Source organism: Pelmatolapia mariae, linkage group LG10_11 (assembly GCF_036321145.2).
Source record: "Pelmatolapia mariae isolate MD_Pm_ZW linkage group LG10_11, Pm_UMD_F_2, whole genome shotgun sequence".
Taxonomy (NCBI): Eukaryota; Metazoa; Chordata; class Actinopteri; order Cichliformes; family Cichlidae; genus Pelmatolapia; species Pelmatolapia mariae.
The window spans coordinates 36,269,635-36,292,608 of record NC_086236.1 but is presented as its reverse complement, the minus strand read 5'-3'; the positions used below and the strand labels follow the sequence as shown (position 1 = coordinate 36,292,608).

General features: G+C 44.7%; 1 protein-coding gene across 9 annotated transcripts in view; it reads left to right on the top strand.

Annotated features, from left to right (window-relative positions):
- Positions 1–22,974, top strand: part of auts2a (activator of transcription and developmental regulator AUTS2 a) — a 322,613-nt gene that overhangs the window by 195,636 nt on the left and 104,003 nt on the right. For all 9 annotated transcript variants that reach the window (XM_063485344.1, XM_063485342.1, XM_063485346.1 and 6 more), the window contains one exon: positions 19,957–19,986. In XM_063485344.1, coding sequence (XP_063341414.1) covers positions 19,957–19,986 — 30 coding nt within the window. The remainder of the gene's footprint in view (positions 1–19,956; positions 19,987–22,974) is intronic.

Genomic DNA, 22,974 nt, shown 5'->3' with positions numbered 1-22,974 from the left:
GTGATCCAGCAACAGGGTCACTGAAGGATGGCCTGCATAGTTCGATACAGCAGAGAAACTACTGTAGCTCAAATTGGGGATCACCTGGCACCAGGATGCACGATGGGAAGAAGGCAAGCCAGTGCTGTGGATGTTACTTTGACACGTACCACCTACCTAAGCATTGTTGCAGACCCGGGGTATTGCACCTTGCCAAATAGCAGAAATGGTTCAGGAATAGTTTGAGGTGTTGACTTGGTCTCAATCGAATCCAACATCAAGACGTCTGATCCATGGAGGCCTTGTTGCTAACATGTTGGTGCAGTCACCACAGCACAGCTTCAGGGGTCTGGTGCAGTCCATGCCTCGATGGGTCAGGGCTGTTCTGGCAGCAAAAGGGGGGCCAGCCCAATATTATGGAATTATATAATTATTATGATAATTTTATGGAATATGGAAACGTGTTGTGGTGATGTGAAGAAAGAATGCTGAACAAGTGACAGAAAATCGGACAAAAATCTGATTAGTGGGCAGATTAAAGCAAAATATTACTAATATTGCACCATAGTTTTAAATTTATAAATATTCATTTATTCTTCTGCATTAAGCTTAAACACAACTGAATAACAGATGGTTTAATACAAGAGGAATAATTAACTTTATTAATCCACTGAAGTTGCCAACAATAGTAGGTACAATTAAGTGTTAGCTGGCAATGCTCCTACCACTACAGTGTGTGTGTGTGTGTGTGTGTGTGTGTGTGTGTGTGTGTGTGTGTGTTGAAAACTTAAGTTGGTCATGAAAGAGTTAACTTGGCAAAGACCTCGCTTGCTCTGTGTGACACGCTTCATCTCGGAGGCTGAATATTTCATGTGTTAATTAAAATTTGTAGGTCAAGTCTCCTATGACACCTATTTCTCCCGCTATAGGGGAAAAGCAGTGCTGCCCCTCTTTAATTTGCCTTCTTCACCCAGCTGGGATTTAAAGGATAAAGGGTGACATTTTCTCCCATTTTGTAAATTAATGCAATTGATCTGTCTAACAAGAACAAAGTTAGGTTTCCAAATACTGCATGATAAAGAGATTAAGCCTTTAAATGGCTTTCCAAAGGCAATCTTTATTGCAAGCCCTAACGTAAGGGCATTGAACTTTCAATTAGAATTTCTAATAGGCTATTGACTGGAATGTATTAAATGTTGCTGCACAGCTATATAGATCCAGAGAGGGGATTTTTCCTGGATCCAGAGTGCACGACCCCAAAATCCCTCAGCATGAGATGCACAAACACCTCAGCGCTGTCACCTGAAGGTTTGTTTTTGAAATCATCTGTAACTTTTTGTCTTTTTTGTAAATGCTTTAAACTGCATTATACTGGCCTACCTTTTAATCTATGGTAATTCCATTAAAGCCTTTTGATCCTTGTATCCTTTTATTTGTGGTCTGGATTTTTTCATCCCCATCAGCTTAGTTCATTCTCCTTTTTTGCACTAAGCTTTCATGTTGCTCCAAGATCCTTTGTTAGCCTTAATTTCCAGGGTCCTTCGTATCCAAGCGTGTGAGCTGTTTCTAATTTTCTGTGATTGATCTCCGGGTCTAAATCTTGTCTAATTGCCTCTAATTCCGTATTAACTCTTGTCAAAATATTTTTAAATGTCATCCTAATTCAGCTCGCTACTCTGACGACGCACGGTCAAGGAATGTTCCATCTGTTGTTCATCGTCCCGCTCCTCTGTGCCGCTCACTTTTTCCATCTCTCGGCCGTGATTTTCTCTCTTTGTTTTCGCCAGCCTCTTTTTCTGTTACGCACACATTGTAGCTGCAGGTGATTATAAGCTTTGAAAAAGCTGCATCAGGATACAATTTGTCAGGGCCTAACAGCCCATTCTGTTCTGAGGGGTTAACATTCTGTTTGTGTTACAGTGCATTCAAACTCTAATTAAAACAACATTACATTCCCCATCTGCCAATCTCCCATAATCTTCTTTAATTGCTGTAATTAAAGTATATTTACATGTGCAAAATACTTGTAATTTAGCAAATTGCACTCTACACTCTGCACATTTAATCAGTGGCGCTGCAGTGGAATGGAGTGATTTCAGTGTTTTGATTTCAGCGGTGGGCTGGTTCTGACAGGGTAAGTGGACCTCTGCCTGAGGTCTTGCGGAGGTTAGGAAAACAAGCCATTGCACAAGTATTGTCATTGGACTCTGATTGCAGCTCGTGTGGCTAATTACAAGCCTGAGCTCCCTGGTGAAGCCAGGCAGAGCTTAGGTATGCGCCTGTTTGTGTGAGTTTCCGTGTACATTGTGTGTATTCAAACAAGCCACTGTGGCCTACTTCATTTGTAGCTCCGTGTGATTGACATCATTTATCCCCTTTCATCTATTAAAAATGCAAAGTGAATTTGCAGAGTTGTGTTTGGTATCCCGACGAAGAGAACCGAGATGAGGAGGTAAATACCTGGGAATTAAACCTGCAGCTGGCTAAGCAACTGCTCCTGTAATGAAAGCGTTGAGGACCGGCTCTGGCTGAAGGGGAACGGCATGCTTACTTTCAGATTAATGGTATTAGATAGGGATTAATCTAGAAGAGGGAATTTGTCGAGCTGTAGTTGTATATTAGCATCGCTAATAAGCTAGCTTTAATATGCCACATGATGACACCGTGTTTCAAAGGCTTCCCCTGCACCAAGTTCACCAGCTGTCTCTAGGACGAGCCGGTGTTTGTGCTCGCCGTAGCCGCTGTTACTTTAAGTGCAGTTATTAGAAACGTCTCGGTTAATGTTCTGGTCTCGTCAGTGAGGTCAGCGGGACGGTCGTTTCCGGAAAGGGTCCCTGGCTTTCCCTGACTGTTGCTCAGCAACCAGCATTACCCATGTCCTCCTGCCCTAATTACATTTCTGTGTGCTCGGGTGAGAAAAGCCCCAATCAGGCCAGATGAAACCAGATGTAACAGCTCAGCAGTTTAGAGTCGGGGGTCCTGCCCCGGATGACCTCCCCTCCAACCTGCAGGTACTGTCAGGTGGAGGCAGGTGGCAGTGGATCTGGTGGGAACTGCCACCATCGCCACCAACTAAGTAATTGCTGTTTCCCCGAGAGTTTTTCTGTCCAGCCAGAGCTGCTTATTAGCGTCACGCCAGCAGTATGCACATCATTAGGATCTGCCACAGAGGAGAGTGGGAGAACTGAAGGGAGATTTTGCAGAACAGGCCGCCTGGAATCGATGCTCTCCTAGTTTTAATGAAAACTTTTCTCTAGATATTCATTGTAACAGACACATGCGTTGTTCCTCTGGCTGAGGTGTTAATCGCTTGTCCTATTAGTGCTGCAACTGACGTTCAAATTACAGTTTATCTGATTGGTACGGATGTAAAAGGGCCAAGTTGGAGAAGATATTTTCAAGAAGACTAGAAATAGCTGGTGGGCAGTGGAGTGGAAATTGTGCTATAAGATGGACACAGCCCCAAATCCTCATTAGCTGACATGTAGTTCCTCTTAATTAGTTTCCATTCACTGTAATTAGCATGGATGAAGCTAATCATCTGATGTGAAAGCAATCTAACGCTTGGGATACGACGTCCTTGGCCTCACTTTCATGTCAGGCATGCAAACATTCTTCATTCAGGTGCTTTTCCTGCAGTTTTTCAAAATAAGACACATTACTGTTTTGGTTTCGCTTCTTCTTTTAAATATAACAGTAGCATATGAAAACAAGAGCCAGGTGAAAACGCACAGAAATGTCAGTTTCCTGTTTTCTGTTAAACAAGCAATAGTTGGGTTTTAGTCTATGTTTATTAAAACGACGTCATCTATTTTGGCAGTGACATTTCCGAGACCTTACACGAACAAGCGTAGAAAAAGGCTATATTGCGTCGACAGCGCTGTGATGTTTGAGGCTGGTGTCCCAGATCAAAACAAATGCACGTTGTGTAGCACGGTGGAGCAGGACCACTCGCAGGATAAAAGTGATTGAGGTTTGTATTGTTGGAAGTGGCTTCTGTAGATGATTGATACTCTCTCTCCTCCTGTCAGACCCTTGAGAGAGATCTTCCTCCCACTGATGTTGCATCTGCTGCCACTCACCCTTTGTCTTCCAGTGGTTACAGAGCTCCAACTATTTTTTTCCTTTGCTGTCATGTCTGTGTTTTAAAAATACATGCGGCTTATCCAGAGTCTTAAGTGTATGATTCAGTTGTCTAAGTGTGATATTGGGCGGGGTTTATCGGCTTTGTATTTGATTGTCTCTTTTGTGGTGTTTTTGTCTTTTCCCTTCTGTGTCTTTATTAACACCAAATTGATACCGAGCGATCTTAAGTGTGTATGCACTGCAAAATGTCATCAAAGCCTAATCCATTGGTCTCAGCCAAGAGGCTGACTGTGCTTGGAGCATGCTCTCCCTCATTCAGACTGTGCAGCTATGCCTGTTTATCTCCTCCTCTTAGTGCTATCATGACACTGATTATTAAAGTCTGAGGAGAGCTGGATGGGCCGGTGATGCCTATACAGCAAACTGTGTCATATTTCTAATACTTTTGACTTTGTTCTGTCATTCGCTCATCTCTCTCGCTCTTATTCTTTCCTAATATGCTTTTTCTTTCCCACAGGCTGTATCTTTGTGTGTGTGTGTAAAATAGAGTATTTGGCATGAACTTTTGCCATATGCCTGTAGATTTGCCAAAAAATATTCAGAGCAGCTCTTTTCTCGCGCCAAGCATTTGGCCATCTGCTTAAGTCCTTAACCAGCAGCATCCAGGGATTTCATCAAGCTTGAACTGTGAAGTCAAATGGTTTTCTTCAGCTCCCAAATCAAGCTAGGCACTGCTGTGCAGATTTACTGCTTTGGCAATTCCAGGCAATCAAACATAAATTTTATTATTCAGTACATAGCCACATTTATGGGTTCTGCACTTAATGACAGCAAAGGTTTTCCCAGAGCTGTTTCATGCCGTTAAAATTAAAATATAGTTAAATTGGACAAAGTAGTCACTCTCGAATCCTTTTAAATCACTTAACTTTTAGCAGTCAAGGAATCTATTTGTGTTAGTTTTGGTGGTAAGTGTTAAGTATCTGCAAATAAGGGTGCAGACAAATGGCTGAAACAGCTGCAGCGGTCATTTCCCAGAGATGTCTTTGCTAGCCGTGGCTCGTGTGTCTTGGCTTCTGTGGGCCACACTGCCACTTGCAGACAGAGGCTTTTAAAGCAGGAGACTGCTGAAGAATGCAGTGCTCGTCAAACGGCGAGAGCAGGGGAGATAGCTCTTCTGTGAGGGTGGGGTTCATTATGCGGCGCACCGGACACCATTATTAGCCCCATTACACACACTGACAGCCGCACATTCATTCTCCTATACCTGCTTTTTAAAACCTCCCATAAATAATGAGGGCTGCGGCTCGGCTCGTGGTGGAGGAAGGAAAAAAGGTCATTATGAAGCGGGCCTCCATTTGTCAAAATTATTTCATAATCTCGTGTCTCGAGGAGGGTTTTTGCTTTAGTTAATTGTAGATTGGACCAGCGAGCATAAATTTCCATTAGCGATCGATTTGTTACTCCGCAGATCGTGACCCTGTCTGCTCTTTATTGTGACTGTCAGTGACAGCAGGGCAAGCAGAGATACATAGAATTAGTCAAGTTTAAGCAGCTGGCGTGTGCGTTTGTTGATAAACAGCCATTTAAAAAGGTGATAACGCTCATTACGCACAGAAATCCCTTTTACAATTAAAAATTCCGCACGCTTCGATAATCCTATAAATTGCTCCCTATTGATTTTTTTCCATTGATGAGCTTCAGTCGGTGTGGATTTACTGCCGATCTAGAGGTCACAGTGCTGTCCTGGTTAAATGTGCTCTGACTGGTAAACGGGATGCTGTGCAGTATAATTACCCCAGCTTTTATCAGAGTGACCTCTCTGACAAACTTCCCTAGTGGAAGGAGACACCTGAGAGCTTCCACACTTCCTATCTGCCCTTGTTTTATCGAAAAGGCCCCGCCTGAATGGATAATAGAGCCCCTGTTCTCCCAACAGACGGATAATGGAGGGTGGAGTGGTCCTCTTTGGCAGACTGCTGCCTCTTCCCTGCACTAGAGAAACCAATACCAGGCCTATCGGCTGATATATGACACTAATACACAGGCTGACTGGGGCCCTAAACAGAAAAGAGGGATTGTTCCGACTTTCGACTGGCTGTAGGATCCGTGACTCACAGGTACCACACTGTCTGGCCCCTGAGACCGCTCTAATTGCTTTACATCTGTACAAAGGTTTCTTGTAATCGGGCCTTCTGCCTCCATTTGTCTTCCTTTCAGTCTCCTAGTGAAGGCCTTAATTGGTCTTAGTGGGGCTTTTCTTTCAGTTAGCTCCTGGGCCTGAGCTAGTAGAAGATGTTACCTCGGGGGGCAGTGGGTTTTGCTGGCTGCTAGTGGTTGGGGAGGTTACAGGAGAGAGGAAGTCGATACTTCTTTTACCTTTAACACTTTAATTAATGTTCTCCTGACAAGCACTTTGTCCCATAGCTTCACATGGGTGGGGGGCGGGTGCATGTGTGTGTGCGCAGGTGGAGAGGGAGGGAGGGAGGGGCACTCCACACAAGAATCAAGACGTGTACAGCTTAGTGAGAAAACCTCCCATGTAGTCTCCGGTGGCCAATCGACATTTGCAGAGAATCCAGTTCTTCTTTTGCTGATTGTTGTGCACATTTCTCTGCCGGTCTGTGTGACGGAGCGCTCGTTCACTTTGGCTCTGGTTGTTTTTAGCATTTGTAGACACTCTGACACCTTTCACAGACTCTCGCCACCAGTTATGAAATGTTTCATTTTCTTCTGAGCTTTGGATTGCACTGGCAAAAGCCTTTTATGACAGAGCACTGCCTTCTGTCCAGATGCAGGTTATGTCGTAGCCTTGCAGTTTGCGTTTCTCACGAAAACGTAACGAGTGTCGATCCTGAGGTCAGGACCGTGATATGATATGGTTGGATTCCTTTCATCATTGAAAATATGGTAGCTCTTCTGAAAGGCATTGCTGATGCTCCGAAATGTTTTAACTTGTAAAATAAATACGGAATATATGGAAAAAATGATACAGTTACAAATATGAGTGCATGATGATGGATGCATCATTTGGAGGAAATAGTCATAAAACCTGTCTGTGTTTGTTCTCAAACTACTGGAAATGTTTACTCAGAGTTAACTTTGCATGCACTGTTGCTCATGTGAACTTGAGAGTATGACATTACACCCTGTCCACACAGACAGTCTTTAATTCTTGGCTTTGCAAATTTCTCTTCACACAGGCTAATGTACAGCAGCCTACATCTTTCTGATGTGTAACACATTCAGAACTACGAGTGTCTTTATTAGAAATCAAGTTTTAAACGTAGTTTTCCACCATGGCTGGAGGACATATACTTCAAAGGTAAATTTTGCTCACATTGTAATGTTATGCAAAAACACGTCTGACCATTAGTTGAAGTACTGCTGCTTCACCTCTCATAACAGATGCTTCTTCAGTTAACATTTCTGAACATAAATACATCCCATAACAAAGTCACAGAGTTAGAAGTTGTGACTGTATTTTCTGGCCCCCAGTTACAGTTTTTTCTGTTGCTGTTTCCTACACTGACTTTTCAGTCTTCTGCAGTTTTGGATGTCATTTTTGTGTCTTTTTCCTACTTTTTAAAACTCTGTAGGGTTTAGTGAATGAAAGACGGAGCAGCCTTATGCCAGGAGTGTCGAGCAGGAGCTCTGTGTAGCGAGCTCTCATCTGCTAGGTTCTGCTCTGCTGTGCTCCCTGCATTTCCTGCTGACTGCATACATCATATAGATTATCTATCTATGTATGTATGTACATATATATATGGATTATTTATAGCTCCTAGTCATGATTAAAATGGTAACAACTGTAATATTTAACAAGTAGTCTGTACTCCAGGCTACCTGGCCCTATGTAAAAATGTAACTGCCCCTAAACCTGATAAGTAGTTGTGACACACTTGACAGCAGAAACTGCAATCAGGTGTTTGTGATAACAGGCAGTGAGACTTTCATGTTACTCTGTTATGCTTTGCAGAACTTTTAATTCATCTACACTGTCGAATTCTTTGACATGAACAGCCTGTTTAAGGTCACGCCAAAACATCTCGATGCAATTCAAGTCCGGCTGCTGGTGTGTTTTAGAGGGGTCCCGAAACAGGTCCTGAAGCAGCAGATCAGCCCCGGACCATCACACTACCACCTCCACGTTGGTGTGATGTTCTTTTTTATGAAATGCTGTTAGTTTTACACCACATGTAATAGGACGCAACAATTTTGGTCAGCAGTGGTTTTCACGTTGGAACTCTGCCATAATGCCAGTCTCTTTCGTGTTGTTCTTGAATCATGAACTCTGACCTTAACTGAGACAAGTAAGTTCTGCAGTTCTTTAGTGACCTCCTGGATGAGTCGTTGATGTGCTCTTGGAGTAATTTTGGTTGGCCAGGAGGGTTCATCACTATTCTGTTTCCTCCATCGTGGATAATGGCTCTCACTGTGGTTCACTGGAGTCCCAAAGCTTTAGAAATGACTGTGTAACCAGACTGATGGATGTCACTGACTCTGTTGATGCTGCTTCACTTTGTCAGACAGATTCTATTAAAGTGAACAATCCAGGGTGTGGCCAGTGAAATTACATCTTTATACATAATACATCTTTCCCACATAGTTTCGGAAAAGTTGGTCTTTTTTCCCGTCATTTAAAAAGTGTATTTTGAATTTACTCGGGATAGCTTTGTCTAATATTAAAGTTAGTTTGATCTGAAACCGGTCGCAGCAGATGGCCCCGCCCCTCCCTGAGCCTGGTTCTGCCGGAGGTTTCTTCCTGTTAAAAGGGAGTTTTTCCTTCCCACTGTCGCCAAAGTGCTTGCTCATAGGATCATAGGGTCATGGGGTCATATAATGGTTGGGTTTTTCTCTGTATATATCATTGTAGGGTCTACCCTACAATATAAAGCACCTTGAGGTGACTGTTGTTGTGATTTGGCGCTGTATAAATAAAATTGAAACATGCAAAAAATGATTGCATATGATGCAAATGATTACAGTGCATATGCATGCATTGCACTGTAGTTTTTTCTGTTGCTGTTTCCTACACTGACTTTTCAGTCTTCTGCAGTTTTGGATGTCATTTTTGTGTCTTTTTCCTACTTTTTAAAACTCTGTAGGGTTTAGTGAATGAAAGACGGAGCAGCCTTATGCCAGGAGTGTCGAGCAGGAGCTCTGTGTAGTGAGCTCTCATCTGCTAGGTTCTGCTCTGCTGTGCTCCCTGCATTTCCTGCTGACTGACTGATATGAAGCTCAGTTGCCAGGGCTTAAATAGCAGCTGTACGCGTCCAGCTGCTCCCTGCCACGCTCCACTTCTCCCCAGATGGCTCCAAGACATTCCAGCAGCCCTCCGGAGGAGCGCTCATGAGGAAAGTGTTATGGAGTGGCTCTCTGAAACACCAGGGAGCTTCCCTCACTGCACCCCAGCCACCCTCCTCCTCCTTCAACCCCCGGGCCAAACGCCCAAATCAGGGGAGGGCTGCAGCCTCGTTTGCCAATTTACCAACAGGAGGCAGCACAGATGGTGGTGTCTGCGGCGTAGGCCAGTGTGCAGCAGGGCCTAGGGTGGGATGGGGAGCTCTTGGAAGGAGCACAAACCATACATGGCCTGGGATGCTACTGATATCCCCCAGGAAGAGCTCACACTGGCTCTCAGCAGATGACCAGCAGAAGCCCAGCAGCTCTGCTCGGCTCCGAGCGGTTCCAGTGGAAAGTTTTTCTTTATTGACTCGGTCATCTTTGATAAGCCAGTACTGCTAATTCCACAGGGAATGTAGTCATTGTATGTGGTAGTTTTCCTTGAACGTTCACTCTTAATATATGATGCTGAGTGCAGAGCTGCGGGGCAACAGTCTCTGACCTTGGCTTTGTGTGTAAGTGATGAATGGTGCATCAGCTTCACACTGCTGAAACAAACCTCAGGGGTCACTTCAACCGTGGCATTTGTTTAAAGGCACCCCGAGGGAATTTGACCAATAGTGGTGCTGGGATTTTTTTGAAAGGCAAAGGAAGAAAAAAAGTCTTTAATAGAGATAATAGAGATAACAGAGATAGCTTGTCTAAATATTTTATGTCCTTATTCTGGTGGGAAGCATTGAAGTTTCACTCTCACGGTTTCATGTTACACAACAGGTGGATTATATTTTACACTAGTTATAGGATGAAGATCCATTTTTAAACTCCTTGATTTTCCTCTCTGTTACTGACTTGTTTCCATTCCTCGTTACTTACTTACTCCCCGTGGCCAGAACGAAGGGGTGGGGGTATACTTCAGGGATGGATGGCGTTGCTGACCTCACTGTTATCCTTGTCGTGACAGGAAACATACATCACAGTAGGGCCACTAATGTGAAACACATTGTGCCACAACTTGATCAAAGCCAGACATCCTGGACAACAAAGTGCCCTGTAATGACATATTTTGACCATATAATTGGAGAGTAATTACAGCTGACAAAATACTCTGTTTCTTTGTTTTTCTCCCCTCCGCAGTGTCTGTGGATTGTAAGAAAGCCCCACTGAGGCCTGTCATAAACTCTATGTTGGATATTGTGCTGAGCAAGCTTGAAAGTTGGGGAGTGGGGGTGAGGGTAGGTCAGTTTGTATTGGAACCTGGTTGCTTATTCAGAGACGCTAATTACAGCGCGCAAACCGGTGGCTTAGAAAAACACCGGTGGGCCTCGTGACAGCTGACCCTTACTCACTGACAAGACACCAGTTATCCAAAAAGCTGTGCGCTCCACTCTTTTGGCTCGAGATGGATGGAGTCTCTTTCGCTCTGACGCAGTCGCATTGTGATGATTAGCCTCATAAGTTCTCATTATTTCACCCAGATGGATGGTTGAGGGCTGACCCTGAAGTAAATCTACAGACCAAGAGTACTGTGTTGGAAAAAAAAAAAAGATTAAAATTGTCGTGGTAGTTCCAGATTGCTGACCAAACCTGGGCCGTCTTTCATTAAGTTCTTCTGTAAGTGTGACGCACAATCCCGTAATGTTGTGTAATCCAGCCTGGTGACAAAAACTGGGATTTTTTTTAAAAGGTACAATTACAGCCTGGGAAACATCAGCAAATTTGAAATTTTAGTTGTAATTATGTCAACGAGATGCTGTGGCAGGTGCTGTGTGTAGGCCTCGGTCTGTTGTTTTAGTCTGTACCTGCATTTGTCAGGAAATGAAGTGAGGCCGTGACCGGCTCGAACCGCAGCCATGATGATGTTGTACCGGTGTTGTGGGAGCTGCTGGATGTCAGGTGGCTGTCCTTAGGCTTTGGGGCTGCTATCGTGCTCTACCATTTAGCATGCTAATTAATCCCAACCAAAGGACCATGTCAGTCACCCCGCACCCCGCCAGGGATGCTCCCACTGGGCTCATCCTGCTTTAATTGAGCACGTTTTTCAGGAGCCCGCTGTCTGTGGGATTACATTAGATCCCTCTAATTCACCCAGCCTGCCACCAGCATGGGCGACGTGAGCGAGAGAGAGGGAGGGAGCGAGACACGGGGCTGGGAAATGTATAAATAAAGCACACAAACAAACAAACACAAAAAACAGACAGAGTGTTTATTAACACCCCTGGGATGAAAAAGGAGGTGAGTGCAGGAAATCATTAGCGCAGGAGAGTCAAACTAGGCTCGTTTGATCTCGCTGATGGAGGAGCAAATGTAATTTAGCGTGCTGCGAGTAATTTGTTTTAGCAGTTAGCATGGGTTCCTTTTAATTTCATTTTGCCTTGCATCAGTCTTTCAAATTAAATATTTTTATTTTGTACAAAGCGCATCTTTGTGAGCCTCGCGGCTCAAAGACCAGCCCTCAACAACAACTAATGTTTATTCATCTTTGCTTGTTTGCATGTGTGGTAGACAGAATCCTGACAGGAGCGTGCAGTGTCTGCTTTTATTTGAGTACTTTCTGTATAATGAGGCAACTCAGATGTACACTGTGACAGCTAGCAAATCATAGTAGAGGAAAAACAAAGTGTTTTTGTCACTGCGGCTCTAATTATTTGGAAGACGGTGCTGAAGCAGCTGCATCTGTTAGAACGTCTCACCTTCTGTCCTTGTTTTACTGAATATTGTCAACTGCGCAGTCTGTTTGTCATAGTAAGAGAACCAGTTTCATACTCGAGTAACTAGATTTCACCCAAATAATTACTTCCAAAATTCACAAAATGATCATAGCTGAGCTAAATAACCTTTAGTAGGTGTTGTGTCTCATTACGTCACGCAAGTTTGTGGATTTATTTTTCCCTGTTTTATGTAGGGTGGCACAGTGGAGCAGTGGTTAGCACTGTTGCCTCGCGCAAAGGAGGTCCTGGGTTTGAATCCACCATCTGGGCCTTCCTGTGTGGAGTTTGGGCTGTGGGAGGAGCCATGCAGACACAAAGGGGTGGAGTCAGAGGGGTTCGGTTAACTGGTGATTTTAAATTAGTCGTCCAGTCATTCCAGGGCATACCCCATCTCTCCTGCAACCCTGACTTGGAAAAATGGAAGAAGATGGATGTTTTATTCACTGATGGGGGAGAACCTGCTGGTGCAAATATGTAAATATGTAAATATCAGGCATGAATGCTGCTGCCATTCGTGACAGGGCCAGCTACTCTTAGCTGAGGTGGATGGAGTAGAGGGTGGAGTCTTATCAGCGGGAGACTCAACTTATCTGTTCACACTGCGTGTAGCCTGAGCACCAGCAGCTGTAATGTGAGATGCTCCTCCTTTGCTAACAGGAGGAGGAACAACCAGAATCATTTTAATCTGTGGAAGCTGCCATTTGTGAGTGCATGCTAAACAAGTCTAATGTTTAAGAAATTCCTCCTTGTAAATTCACCTGTAATAATAAACAATAACAATGCTATGTTCTTCTTCTATATTACTGGGAAGCAGAAAAGGATCGTTCTCTAAATAAAAACCCTCCATGATCCTCAGACATGTCAGCATCTTGTACACGATTTCAGTCCATTCCAAAGCACTGCTTTCCTGGCTGCCATTACACACTGATAAACAATGTGTGCTCTAATGTGAGAGCACAGGGAAGTCGGCGTATCTCAGCTGTGTACCTGGCAGAGCCTGCAGGGGTTGTTAGCACTGACAGCGCCGGTATATGAATGAGACTTCCAGGCAGATTGTTGGCAGAGTTAGCCAGTTTTTCTCAGACGGGTGTCAGCTGGCTGCAGCTCTCACAGCCTTCTCTTCCTCCACCTCCTCCTCCGCCACCACCTTGCTCTCCTTCCCATCATGGCAGAACCAGAAAAAGAGCTTTATGAAGCCCTATAATGATACGTGGCAAATGTGCAGCACTGGGGTGATTGTTAACAGCGGCAGCTGCACAGACAGCCTGGATGATGGAAAATCAGTGGGACCTCATTTTGGTTTGCCAGTATGAATATTAATGGCTCGTTTCCAGGCCATGGCTAATGATGAGGAAAATTCCCTAATAAAAACTTGATGTGATGGGCAACGACCCACGGGGTCACTGGAGACAGTCAAAGTTAATAGTGTGCCATCAGGTGTGAGGAGTTAAGTGATTAGAGGCACAGAACCTAATCCTGATGTTTTTCTCCCCCCTTAGCGATGAGTCAGTGTGAGAGGAGGGAGGGGAGGAGAGGAACTGAAAGTGGGAGGTTAGGGGAGCAGATGAGGTTTATATCTCTCGCCTGCAGAAGGTTGCAGCTCGTACACAGCGCGCTTGCGAGTGCGTGTAAACTGCAAATGTTGTAGGTAATTCTGTATTATGGCTCCATTTTGCACGATTAATATTAGCAGTTGTGTTATTTCATAAGGGATCGTGTGAAAATTTGTGATGCCGGCAGCATAAGATATGCTCATTGCAGTGCAATTTTTTCTAAAAACTGATCACAGGATCTGTGCCATTCTTTACTGCGTAGCCGTTTTCAGTGCAGTCACTACATGTGCACTGACACCAGGGTGGATTCGGTGATACCCAGTGCTTCACTGATTCTAAAGGAAGAACATCTGCCTGCTCAGTCTCATGTACTCAGCTGCGGGTCCACTTCTTCATCTGGGAAATTCTTCTTCTTGTGTGCGTGACCAGATTGCTGTAACGAGGATGCCAAATCATATCACTATTAATGTCGAGCATGAGGGGGGTAATTAAAATGCACACCAAGCGGACTCATCTCGTGGGAGTCGCCATAACCACGCAAACAATGCAATTTGATGTATGTAATTATCTCAGAACCCTTCTATTAATCTTTGATTAATTCAGCATCTGCTTTGAGCCTCAGGCCTCTGTTGGCTTATATAAACAGAGCCGGGCTGAATGAAGGTCCGTGTAGGGCTGCGTTTTAGGCTTTTATCACATAACCCTAAATGCTGTGCAGAGCCTGGAGAAACGCGCTGATATGACTCTCGACTTAAAAAACGTTGAGACGCTGAGAACGTGGCACCCGTATAACAACCAGATTTTTTAAAGGCCGCACCTCTGTTCCTTCTTCCTACCCCGGTCCTTTTGTCAGGTGGTGTTGTGAGCGTGTTTGGTGGGTGGATGGGACTAATCAACAGAGAGCTTCACCCTGCGGCAACATCTTTTTCTGCTAAGCATCACTTCAGCCCCGCGGTGCCTCCTCTCCAGTAGAGTTAAATGTCCTACCTTCCTCCACACTAAAAAGGGAAGTAATATACACATGTAGCGCTTGTACGCCTTCTGAGGAAATCTTATCATCCAGTCAGCCGTCTCAGTCTCATTTGACATTATTGGTGATCAGGATGTAAAGCAAAAGAGATCTAACGACGAGGAAATGATAAGAATTTGATATTTTAAAAAGAGAGAGAGTCGTCAGATGTTGAAAATTCTCTCAGATATTCTTTCCATACATTTGGGAACGGCCCAGATAAATAAAAAATAAAAAGACTGTGGTGCTGAATATTGAAAGCAAAGATCAGAGGCTGTAATGTTGTTGTTACTTTGTGGAAAGCTTCATTTTTCTGGCCTCCCTCCTTCCTTTATCTCGTCTGTCCTACTGACTAGAAACTGGAGTTTGCGGTCACACTGAATATCTTCTGGATGAAGTTTTACATTTGAAGGGAAATTGCGTTCAGATGTTGGCCTGCTGCATTTGGCCAGCGCTGCACATGTGGATCAGACCTGCTTATATTAGTCCAGACAGAAATCTGGTCCTCCCTGACGAAGTATTCTTGGCTCCTAGAAGAAGAATTTGCCTTATGTGACTGTATAGACTGTCTGAAACACTCAGGCTGTGCCTGTGATTTCTTTTGGGACTTATCTTTTCCCGCCGTACGTTCATGTAGCAGTTCGGCATCAAGCAGATGCTGCAGAAACAATTTCGTCGCCACAGAACGCAGCTTCTTTAAATGAGCTGTCCCAGTGAGGCGTGTTTTGTTAATCTTTCTTCCACTCCCTGAACTTATAGGTGTCCTTTATAGGCAACCTTTAATAACTAATGTGTGTCTGGTGGCTAAAGTAAAGTAATCCCAGAGTTTATCTGAGGTTCACTTGGGTGTGAAGTCCCTTAAGCACGATGCGGGTCTGGATGCGTATATGTTGCGTCCTTTCGGGGCTCATTACTGTGAGTCAGTCTGTTGTATAGCATTGGATATCACGAAGGAAACGTGGCTTTTAACAGATGTTCATCAAAACTGAACCGGCTTTCTGTGAGCAAAATGTTCTTGTCAGCCTTGATCATTTTGTGTTTATTTAAAAACTGAACATTTAACTAAGTCAGTTTGTTTTTTGCTTTTTTTTAAGTCGTGTTTTCTAGTTTTGTGTGCCAAAGTAGGTGCTGTGTAGCAAAACCTGAGCTCATCAGTCGCCTCTAGCTCATCTCTGTTTGTTGTTCCTCAATTCACAGCGGCGGGACTGGCAGACTTAGTAATGTGTGGGTGCAAAAGCGAAAGGGAGTAAGAGAAAGAGAGATAAATATGGGAGGTGTGAGTGGGGGATTGGAGAATATGCATGGCACAGATCCGCATTTTACCATCCCGGTCTTTCTCTATTCCCAGTGAATAATGTGGCACAGCCCCTACCCAGCAGTAGGCCAGGCACGCCGCCATATCAAGCTGCGGTGGAGGATGAGGTGTCCAGCTTGCCGAGTCTGGGCTCAGACGCATTCTAGCCCCAGAAGTCATCCCACCCCCATCCCCGACCTGCAGAGAAGAGCACTGGGCTCCAAGATGGCAATCAAGGCTTGATTTGCCAACACATTTCCAATGATTAAAATGTAATTAGCACAAGCGAGCACCTCCTCCCCAGCTAATTTCCACACACGCTGTGACAGGCAGGCGGTCTGAGGCATCCAGGCCCCAGCAGCAGATGGAGGAGGATGCACCAGGAAGGGAGAAAACCATTTTGCCATGTGACTGTTTGCATCAGAAAACCATCAGGACATGCAGCTATATCAGGAAGGAGCCGCTAGGAGGAGGGATTGAGGAGCCCTTGACGACAGCACATCAAATTGGCAGTGTCAGAGCTGACCCTGGCAATGGCTGCCATCCTTCACGCTGTCTTTCCAGCTCCCAGGCTTGCAGGCAGGTTGGCGTCTTCCCTGGGCTTTAACCCCTTCAGCGCTCCTGCAGGACATCCAGTGTCGGTTTGATAAACAGGCTCTGTGCACTAGTGTGCTTTAATGAAGACTATATCAATGATAATTAATTCCAGGGGCACGGGCAGAGGTTAATACTGATGGCAGTTTTTCAAGCATAACCCGAGGCTAACTTCACGCAGCAGAGAGAGCGCGCTGTTCAACTTGCAGCAACATAGACAGCCAATCAGGAATTACAAGGAGCATGTTAAACACACTCTGCTGGACCTTTATTGTTGTCATGTTATTTTTTTCTTGATTGCTCCAACATCTGTTAGTATTTGTGGACCAGTGGATATCCAGAAGGTTATGCTGGAAAAGAGATCATGGCATACTTGCTTTGCACGCAAACATGTGTGATGTGGTTACCTCTTTAGTGCAGACTTTTTCGCTGTGGGTAGCTCTGGCAGGAGACGTTGCCGTGCCCTGCTGTTACAGACGATAGCATGGCTGCATCGTTTAGCATTCGGCCCGTGGCTCCTTCTGTTCCCCTTCTACTGGGCCAGTATTGCTCTCAGCTGGAGAGGATTTAGGACAAGAATAATTTACTTCTACTTTCAGACCAATATAAACAAAAGGCTCGATGCTTGGACAGAGTGTAGGGAAATTTGTAAGAGCACTCAGCCAAAAGAGAGGCCCGGGTGAGAGCAGAGCGGCAATCAGAAGTGGTCCGGATACAGGCCAACATCAACAGCTCTTAGAGCTGAAGCTAATGTTTGACATTCCTGTGTTACTTAAACTAAACACTGGGGTCTAGCTGTACAGTATAATGCTGGTCCTGTGTAAATAGCACCGGGCCTGGTAGACTATCACTTTCCTTTGTCAGCCTCCTCCCAGGACTAATGGTTTCCTTACTGTACATTACTGTTGCTTTAAATAAGGCTTTCTACCTCGGCCTGTCAGTGATCTCAGTGGCACCACTTTGTTGTTTTTTCTCTGTTCAGTACAATAGATTCGTTTTAAACGCCTGACATGTGTCTTTTCAATCGTCGCGGCCTCCCAGGATTGCTCTAAAGTGTTTTTGACGTAGTTAATCATAGCTGTGGGTTTTTGGTTTTTTCATGCTCGCGTGTCAGCAGCTGTTCCTATCACACAGAACTGTAGCTCGTGCTAACCTGTAAAAACAATGCTCAGTCTTAATGATGAGGTGCACCGATGTTTCATGACACTTCCAGCTGTGAAGTGCAAAGCTGAGACCTCGACTCGGCTCCTGATGAAACAGTCAGTTAGTCAGACTTTTCTCCCCACCTCAGGTTGTGCATGAAGCGACACATTAGTTCACTATGATCACTTATCAGTGAGTGACAGCTCTGCCTCAAACGTGTTTTTTATCCTTCTCCAGATATTATTATTTACTACTTCCTGCCCGAGCTCGAACACAGAGTTCACGGGAGCTTTGGCGTCGTGGACGTTCAGATCGCCTGCTCTCGGCTGTCTGGCCTGATCTTAGGGTTTTTTACTTTGCTCATTATAAAGGTATTTCCATTTTATTAAGTTTTCCACCCCCCCACCCTTTGTCGCTTTGGGAAATTTGCATACCTCTATTCCTAGGGGGAAAAAAGTAATGACAGCAATTTCTTTTCTTTTCTCTCCCCCACTAGCCGTGTGAGTGCTTCGTTTAGCGGCACCTGCGAAAGCGACAGGCTCGGGGATGAGAAGTGAAAGAGAGCAGTTGATTAAATCATCATCAAGTCGCAGCACAGAAAGTCAATTCTGCTTGCCGTCTACAATGATATCCCTTTATCTTAAAGTAATGAGCTATGGCACTTTTGCATCGGGTAATACGATGAGTTCCATTAGCATGTTCCATTTGCTTCACAAGCAAGGGCAAGTCATTCCAGCCGGCTTCTATCTTGGCAATCAAAGCAATTGGCTGCACAGCCAAGGAGCGGGGGAAGCAGGGAGAGCAAAATAAGAACAAAAAGGGAACACAGGGAAGAAAGGCTAGACTCCTTTTTTTCGTGGATCACAACACAATGAAAAAAACTAAAATTATGTCAATTATTTGAACCCCTCGCTTGCTCGCGTCGTGCACAGACAGAGAAGCGGCTAATGAGTGCTCCGTCGCGTTGCTGTTGCTACATTCTCAAAAGCCTGAACGCCGTTGATCTCGTCTGCTGCGTTAGTCTGTGTGGGAGGCCACGAGAGAGCCATGCAGGCAGACACGCCTATTTACTCAGGAGCTGGAAGAGATGCATAAATGCACGCAGTTTGGAGCTTTTAATATTACACAGACACCCGCGCGTAATCGTGATCTGCCGTCGTCTGTTGTTATCTTTATTTGTTCTCAGGGCTTCTGCCTTCCTGTGCGCTGTCTTAAAACGGGGTTGGAATGTATGGCGGAGGAGGAGTGAGAGCGAAATGGAGCAGGGAACGTCTGAGGAGTGTTTGCCCAGTGCGTTTATTGCCTCTGCATAATTTATGAGCTGCTGGAGCTGACCATCATGGCAGTGTGCCGCAGGCAGCCCCTGGGGCTGTGCGGGACAGGCCTGTAAATTGGATGCTATGCTCCTGCTGAGCTCGCAAGCCCCCTTTTTACCATCCAGCCTGAGAAGCAGATCAGCCACAAACCCAGCCAGCTACCTTTGAGCTCTGCAGGGCCCAGATCAGCAAAAAAAAAAAAAAAGAGCACGAGATGGAAGGAAAAAATGACACGGCCTTCTGTCGCTCACTCCGTGGGCCGTCAATCATCCCCCCCCTTCACTCCTGCCATACTTTAATCGTCACCCACCAACCCCTCCTCCCGCTCCTGCCCACACGCTGTACCAACCCCTGCCCGTATTCCCCCCCAGTGCCTTTTTCATTACTGACTCCAGTGCTTCCTTGCACCTCAGCCATATGCACAACTACGAGGGCCGCCATTCACCCAGCATCACGCTAATTAGTTGATAAAGAATTAAGTGGACCTTGAAATTGAAATTGGAACAAAAAATTGAAATCTAGCCCCCTTTTTCCTCCCACCATTACAAAGTTCCCTTCCTTCTCGTGTCAATCTGCCATCCCCAGCCTGAAGCAGGAACACACATCATGCTATTAGAATTCCAGTGGCGATTAGAGTTTGGAGGTTCCAGCTCTGTCTGAATTTTACATGGTGCCCAGTGTTAACAAGGGCACGGGCGCTCATGAGAAATTAACTTTATTTCACATTCGGCTGCTTGGATCAGCTAATGAACTGATCTGATGATATCCAGGTACAGAATACGAGTTATGTGATAAATTTGTCATTAAAAAGTTGATAAGATGAATGAGATTATGGTGACCACACGCGCTGGAATTAAATGCAAACTATTTAAAACCCCACAAACTGGACATATTATTCCTAATGTGAGCTTTGTCTTTCCTTCTCTTGCAGTGCGACACTGAGAGTGACCAGGACGACAAGGTAAGATTTTTCATATTGGGCTGAATGTGCCTGGATCCCTTCAAGCGTCTTTTATCAGTGTTTTAAAAAGATCCAAATGTTACTTTAAGACTGAGAATTGAATGTAATTAGAATTAAACATCCTGTTAATAAGTATGACAAAACCTTAATTAGTTGCGCATTAATTATGAATGACTTAATGATGTGCAAAATCTAAATTGAACTGTTCTGGCTTTTTAGGATTTCAATGACATTTAAATGAGACTGCTCCGGCAGCCAGGCTTTCTTTTACTTAAAGCACAGACGAGCATGTCTGGAGCACGGCTTCTATTTCTGTATCTATCCATCCACCTATATACTGGTGTCTCTGCCAGTCTGTTTTTGTGACGCGCTCTTTTTGCTCCTGCATTTGTCTTCACTGCACACTGTAGTTCTGTTTCTGTAATCCCAGCAACACCACCTCCTGCCAGGATCTATAGTGTCTCCCTGTGTGTTGAGAGCTTCATTGCTTCAGTTTTGGCACTTTTGTTGCAGTTACATTGTTACAGCAGCAACAAAACACACAGCAGTGATTAGCAGCAAACGGGCTCTACAGATTTAACAAAGTCCGGAAGTGTTTCTGGGAAAAAGCCAAAATAATGTGAGTTATGTGAATATCATGGACTTCAACAGGTTATAGAACCTGCGCCGTCTTCATAAGTCATGGGCCGTGGTGGGAAAGCTGATGATGCTGTGTTGTGTACAACCTCAGTTTTTCTTAAATGTATTTATAAGTGACTTTGCTTTAATTATTTTTTACTTTAAAAAAACCACTAAACTGACTGCACTGGGAAAATACACAATTACAAGGTTGCAAAAACTATAAACTGTAATGCTAAATGACTCCAGATGCAGGAATAACAACTTTTCATATACATTTTTTCTCCTGGGAGAAAAAGTGATTAAGCTTTGGTGTTCTCGTGTCCTAGAGCAAGTACTGGGTACCCTGTAATTTTAGAGAAGAAAAGAAATCATAACAGATGTTGGCAAACGTTTAAAGGTTACACAAGTAAAGAAGCTAATGTACCCGTTTATGGCTGTAAGTAACAATATAGTGGCGCGGGCGTTGTTTTGAGGTTAATGACGTCCATCAGATCAGTTACACGTGGAATTCTTGGCCCCGTCCAAACAGATGCTGCGAGCTTCTTGTTACTGTAACCTATTTTGCAAACAAACGCTGAAAAGCAGCTTTCCAACATCCAGAAAGAAGCCTGAAAGGAATCATCATCAGTGTCAGAACCTGAAGAATCACATGAACGACATCCAGAGGTTTGTATGGTTGAAGTGACTTTGTATCCAGACACCATAGACATGATATGAGTTTATGAGTGTGTGGTTGGAATGTGATTCAGATCTTGTTTCAGGTCTTCAGATTGTAAAAGCACACGCCTGATTATACGTCACTCATAACCAGAACAGTATTGCAGTGGTATAGCTTCTGCTCTTTGTGTGAGAACTGTAAATGTATAAATACTGCAAATCAATACAGGATTAAGAGGTCTGAAAGCTAAAGGCGACTGAGCGGGAGGATATTTTTGTTGGTTAGAAGGTGAAGAAACTCCGAGGCTCATGGAAATGCATCATCTTCTCAGCTGTGTAAGGGGCGGGTACGAGAGGCTCGTGTTCTGTCTTTAAAATGTCACCGAGGTAAGCTCGAGTCACGCCGATTACTTTTGGAGCGCTCTGAGAATTTCGCCCAAACCTTTTCTTCACGTTCACGAGACGGCGCTGGACATCGATGCGTAAATGTGCATCGCCTGTGCGGCGTTTCGTCTTCTGGGTTCTTGTTTTTATTTCATGTGGTGATGTAATGATGAGGATGGTCACAGTTGGGTAAAATCAAAGCACCTGTAAGCATTTAAACGTTTGTTGCTATTCTGATTGTAAAGCACTTTAAAATCCAGGAGCTCAGTTTGAGCATACTTTAGATTGTAAAAGCAGCCATATTAGCCACTGAATTCTAACCAGAGAGCTAGATGTGCTCTAATGATTTAGTAATGCCATTTGCTTGTAGTGTTTAGACTCTGCAGCAAATTGAGTCATTACTCAGTGTTGTCGATTTAAATTGCTCTTGTCTCGGTGGCAATTCCTTCTTGTTTCAGGAAGAGAGCGAGAGCACGGTAATCCCCCCAGTGACTGTATTAATTCACCCTGGCTCACGTTACGCTCCTGATGAACAGCACCGACTACACCTTCCTGTCATTGATTAATTGTGTGTTAAAGTAACAGAGGAGTGAATTAGTAAACGGGGACCCCTATGACAGGGCTGACTCACGCGTTCTTCTTCAATGTAAGGAGTAATTGGAGCTCCCACTCAACGGCCCTCCTCAGTCCACGTCACCTGCCACTATCTGCTCCTGCCAGGAGCCTCGCACGCTACGCCCAGTGCCGCTGCTGTCATTTGCATTCTGTGAGCGTGGCGGTCTCCTTTGCAACGCCGCGGCAGAGCAGAGTCATTTTAATGGGTCAAATGTATTCAGATGAGGACAAACGTGGCTTATTTAGTTTCCCTTCAAAAGCAGGAAATGGAAAAAGTGTTCCCAGGAGAAATCATGTTCTGCCTGGTGTAGAAGGCCTCTGCCGTGGAGCTGCCGGGCTCTGATAAGAGACAGCTCTTCGTGTGCACACGATCCCGTGTCGCTGTGCGAGTGTGTCTCTGCGTGTGCTGGAAACTGTCAGAGCATTTGCTCATTACAAAGTGACCTGTAGGACGGGGCCTTCTGCAGCGTGACATGTTAATGGCATGCTGGGAGACAGGTAGGAGGACGCCTATCAGCAGTCACTCGCCGCACAACACTGGTATTATTAGCCCTGTATTCGTACTGTTAGCATCTCTTTCCCAGCAGCCAGTGTGCATGAAACTGTCCCTTCAGAGGGAAATTTTTGGGGGGTTGAAGCTATACGTGGGGGGAAGTGAGCCGTTCTTCCTGAATAATGATCTTGTTTATCGTCTGGCATGGCTCGGCTCGT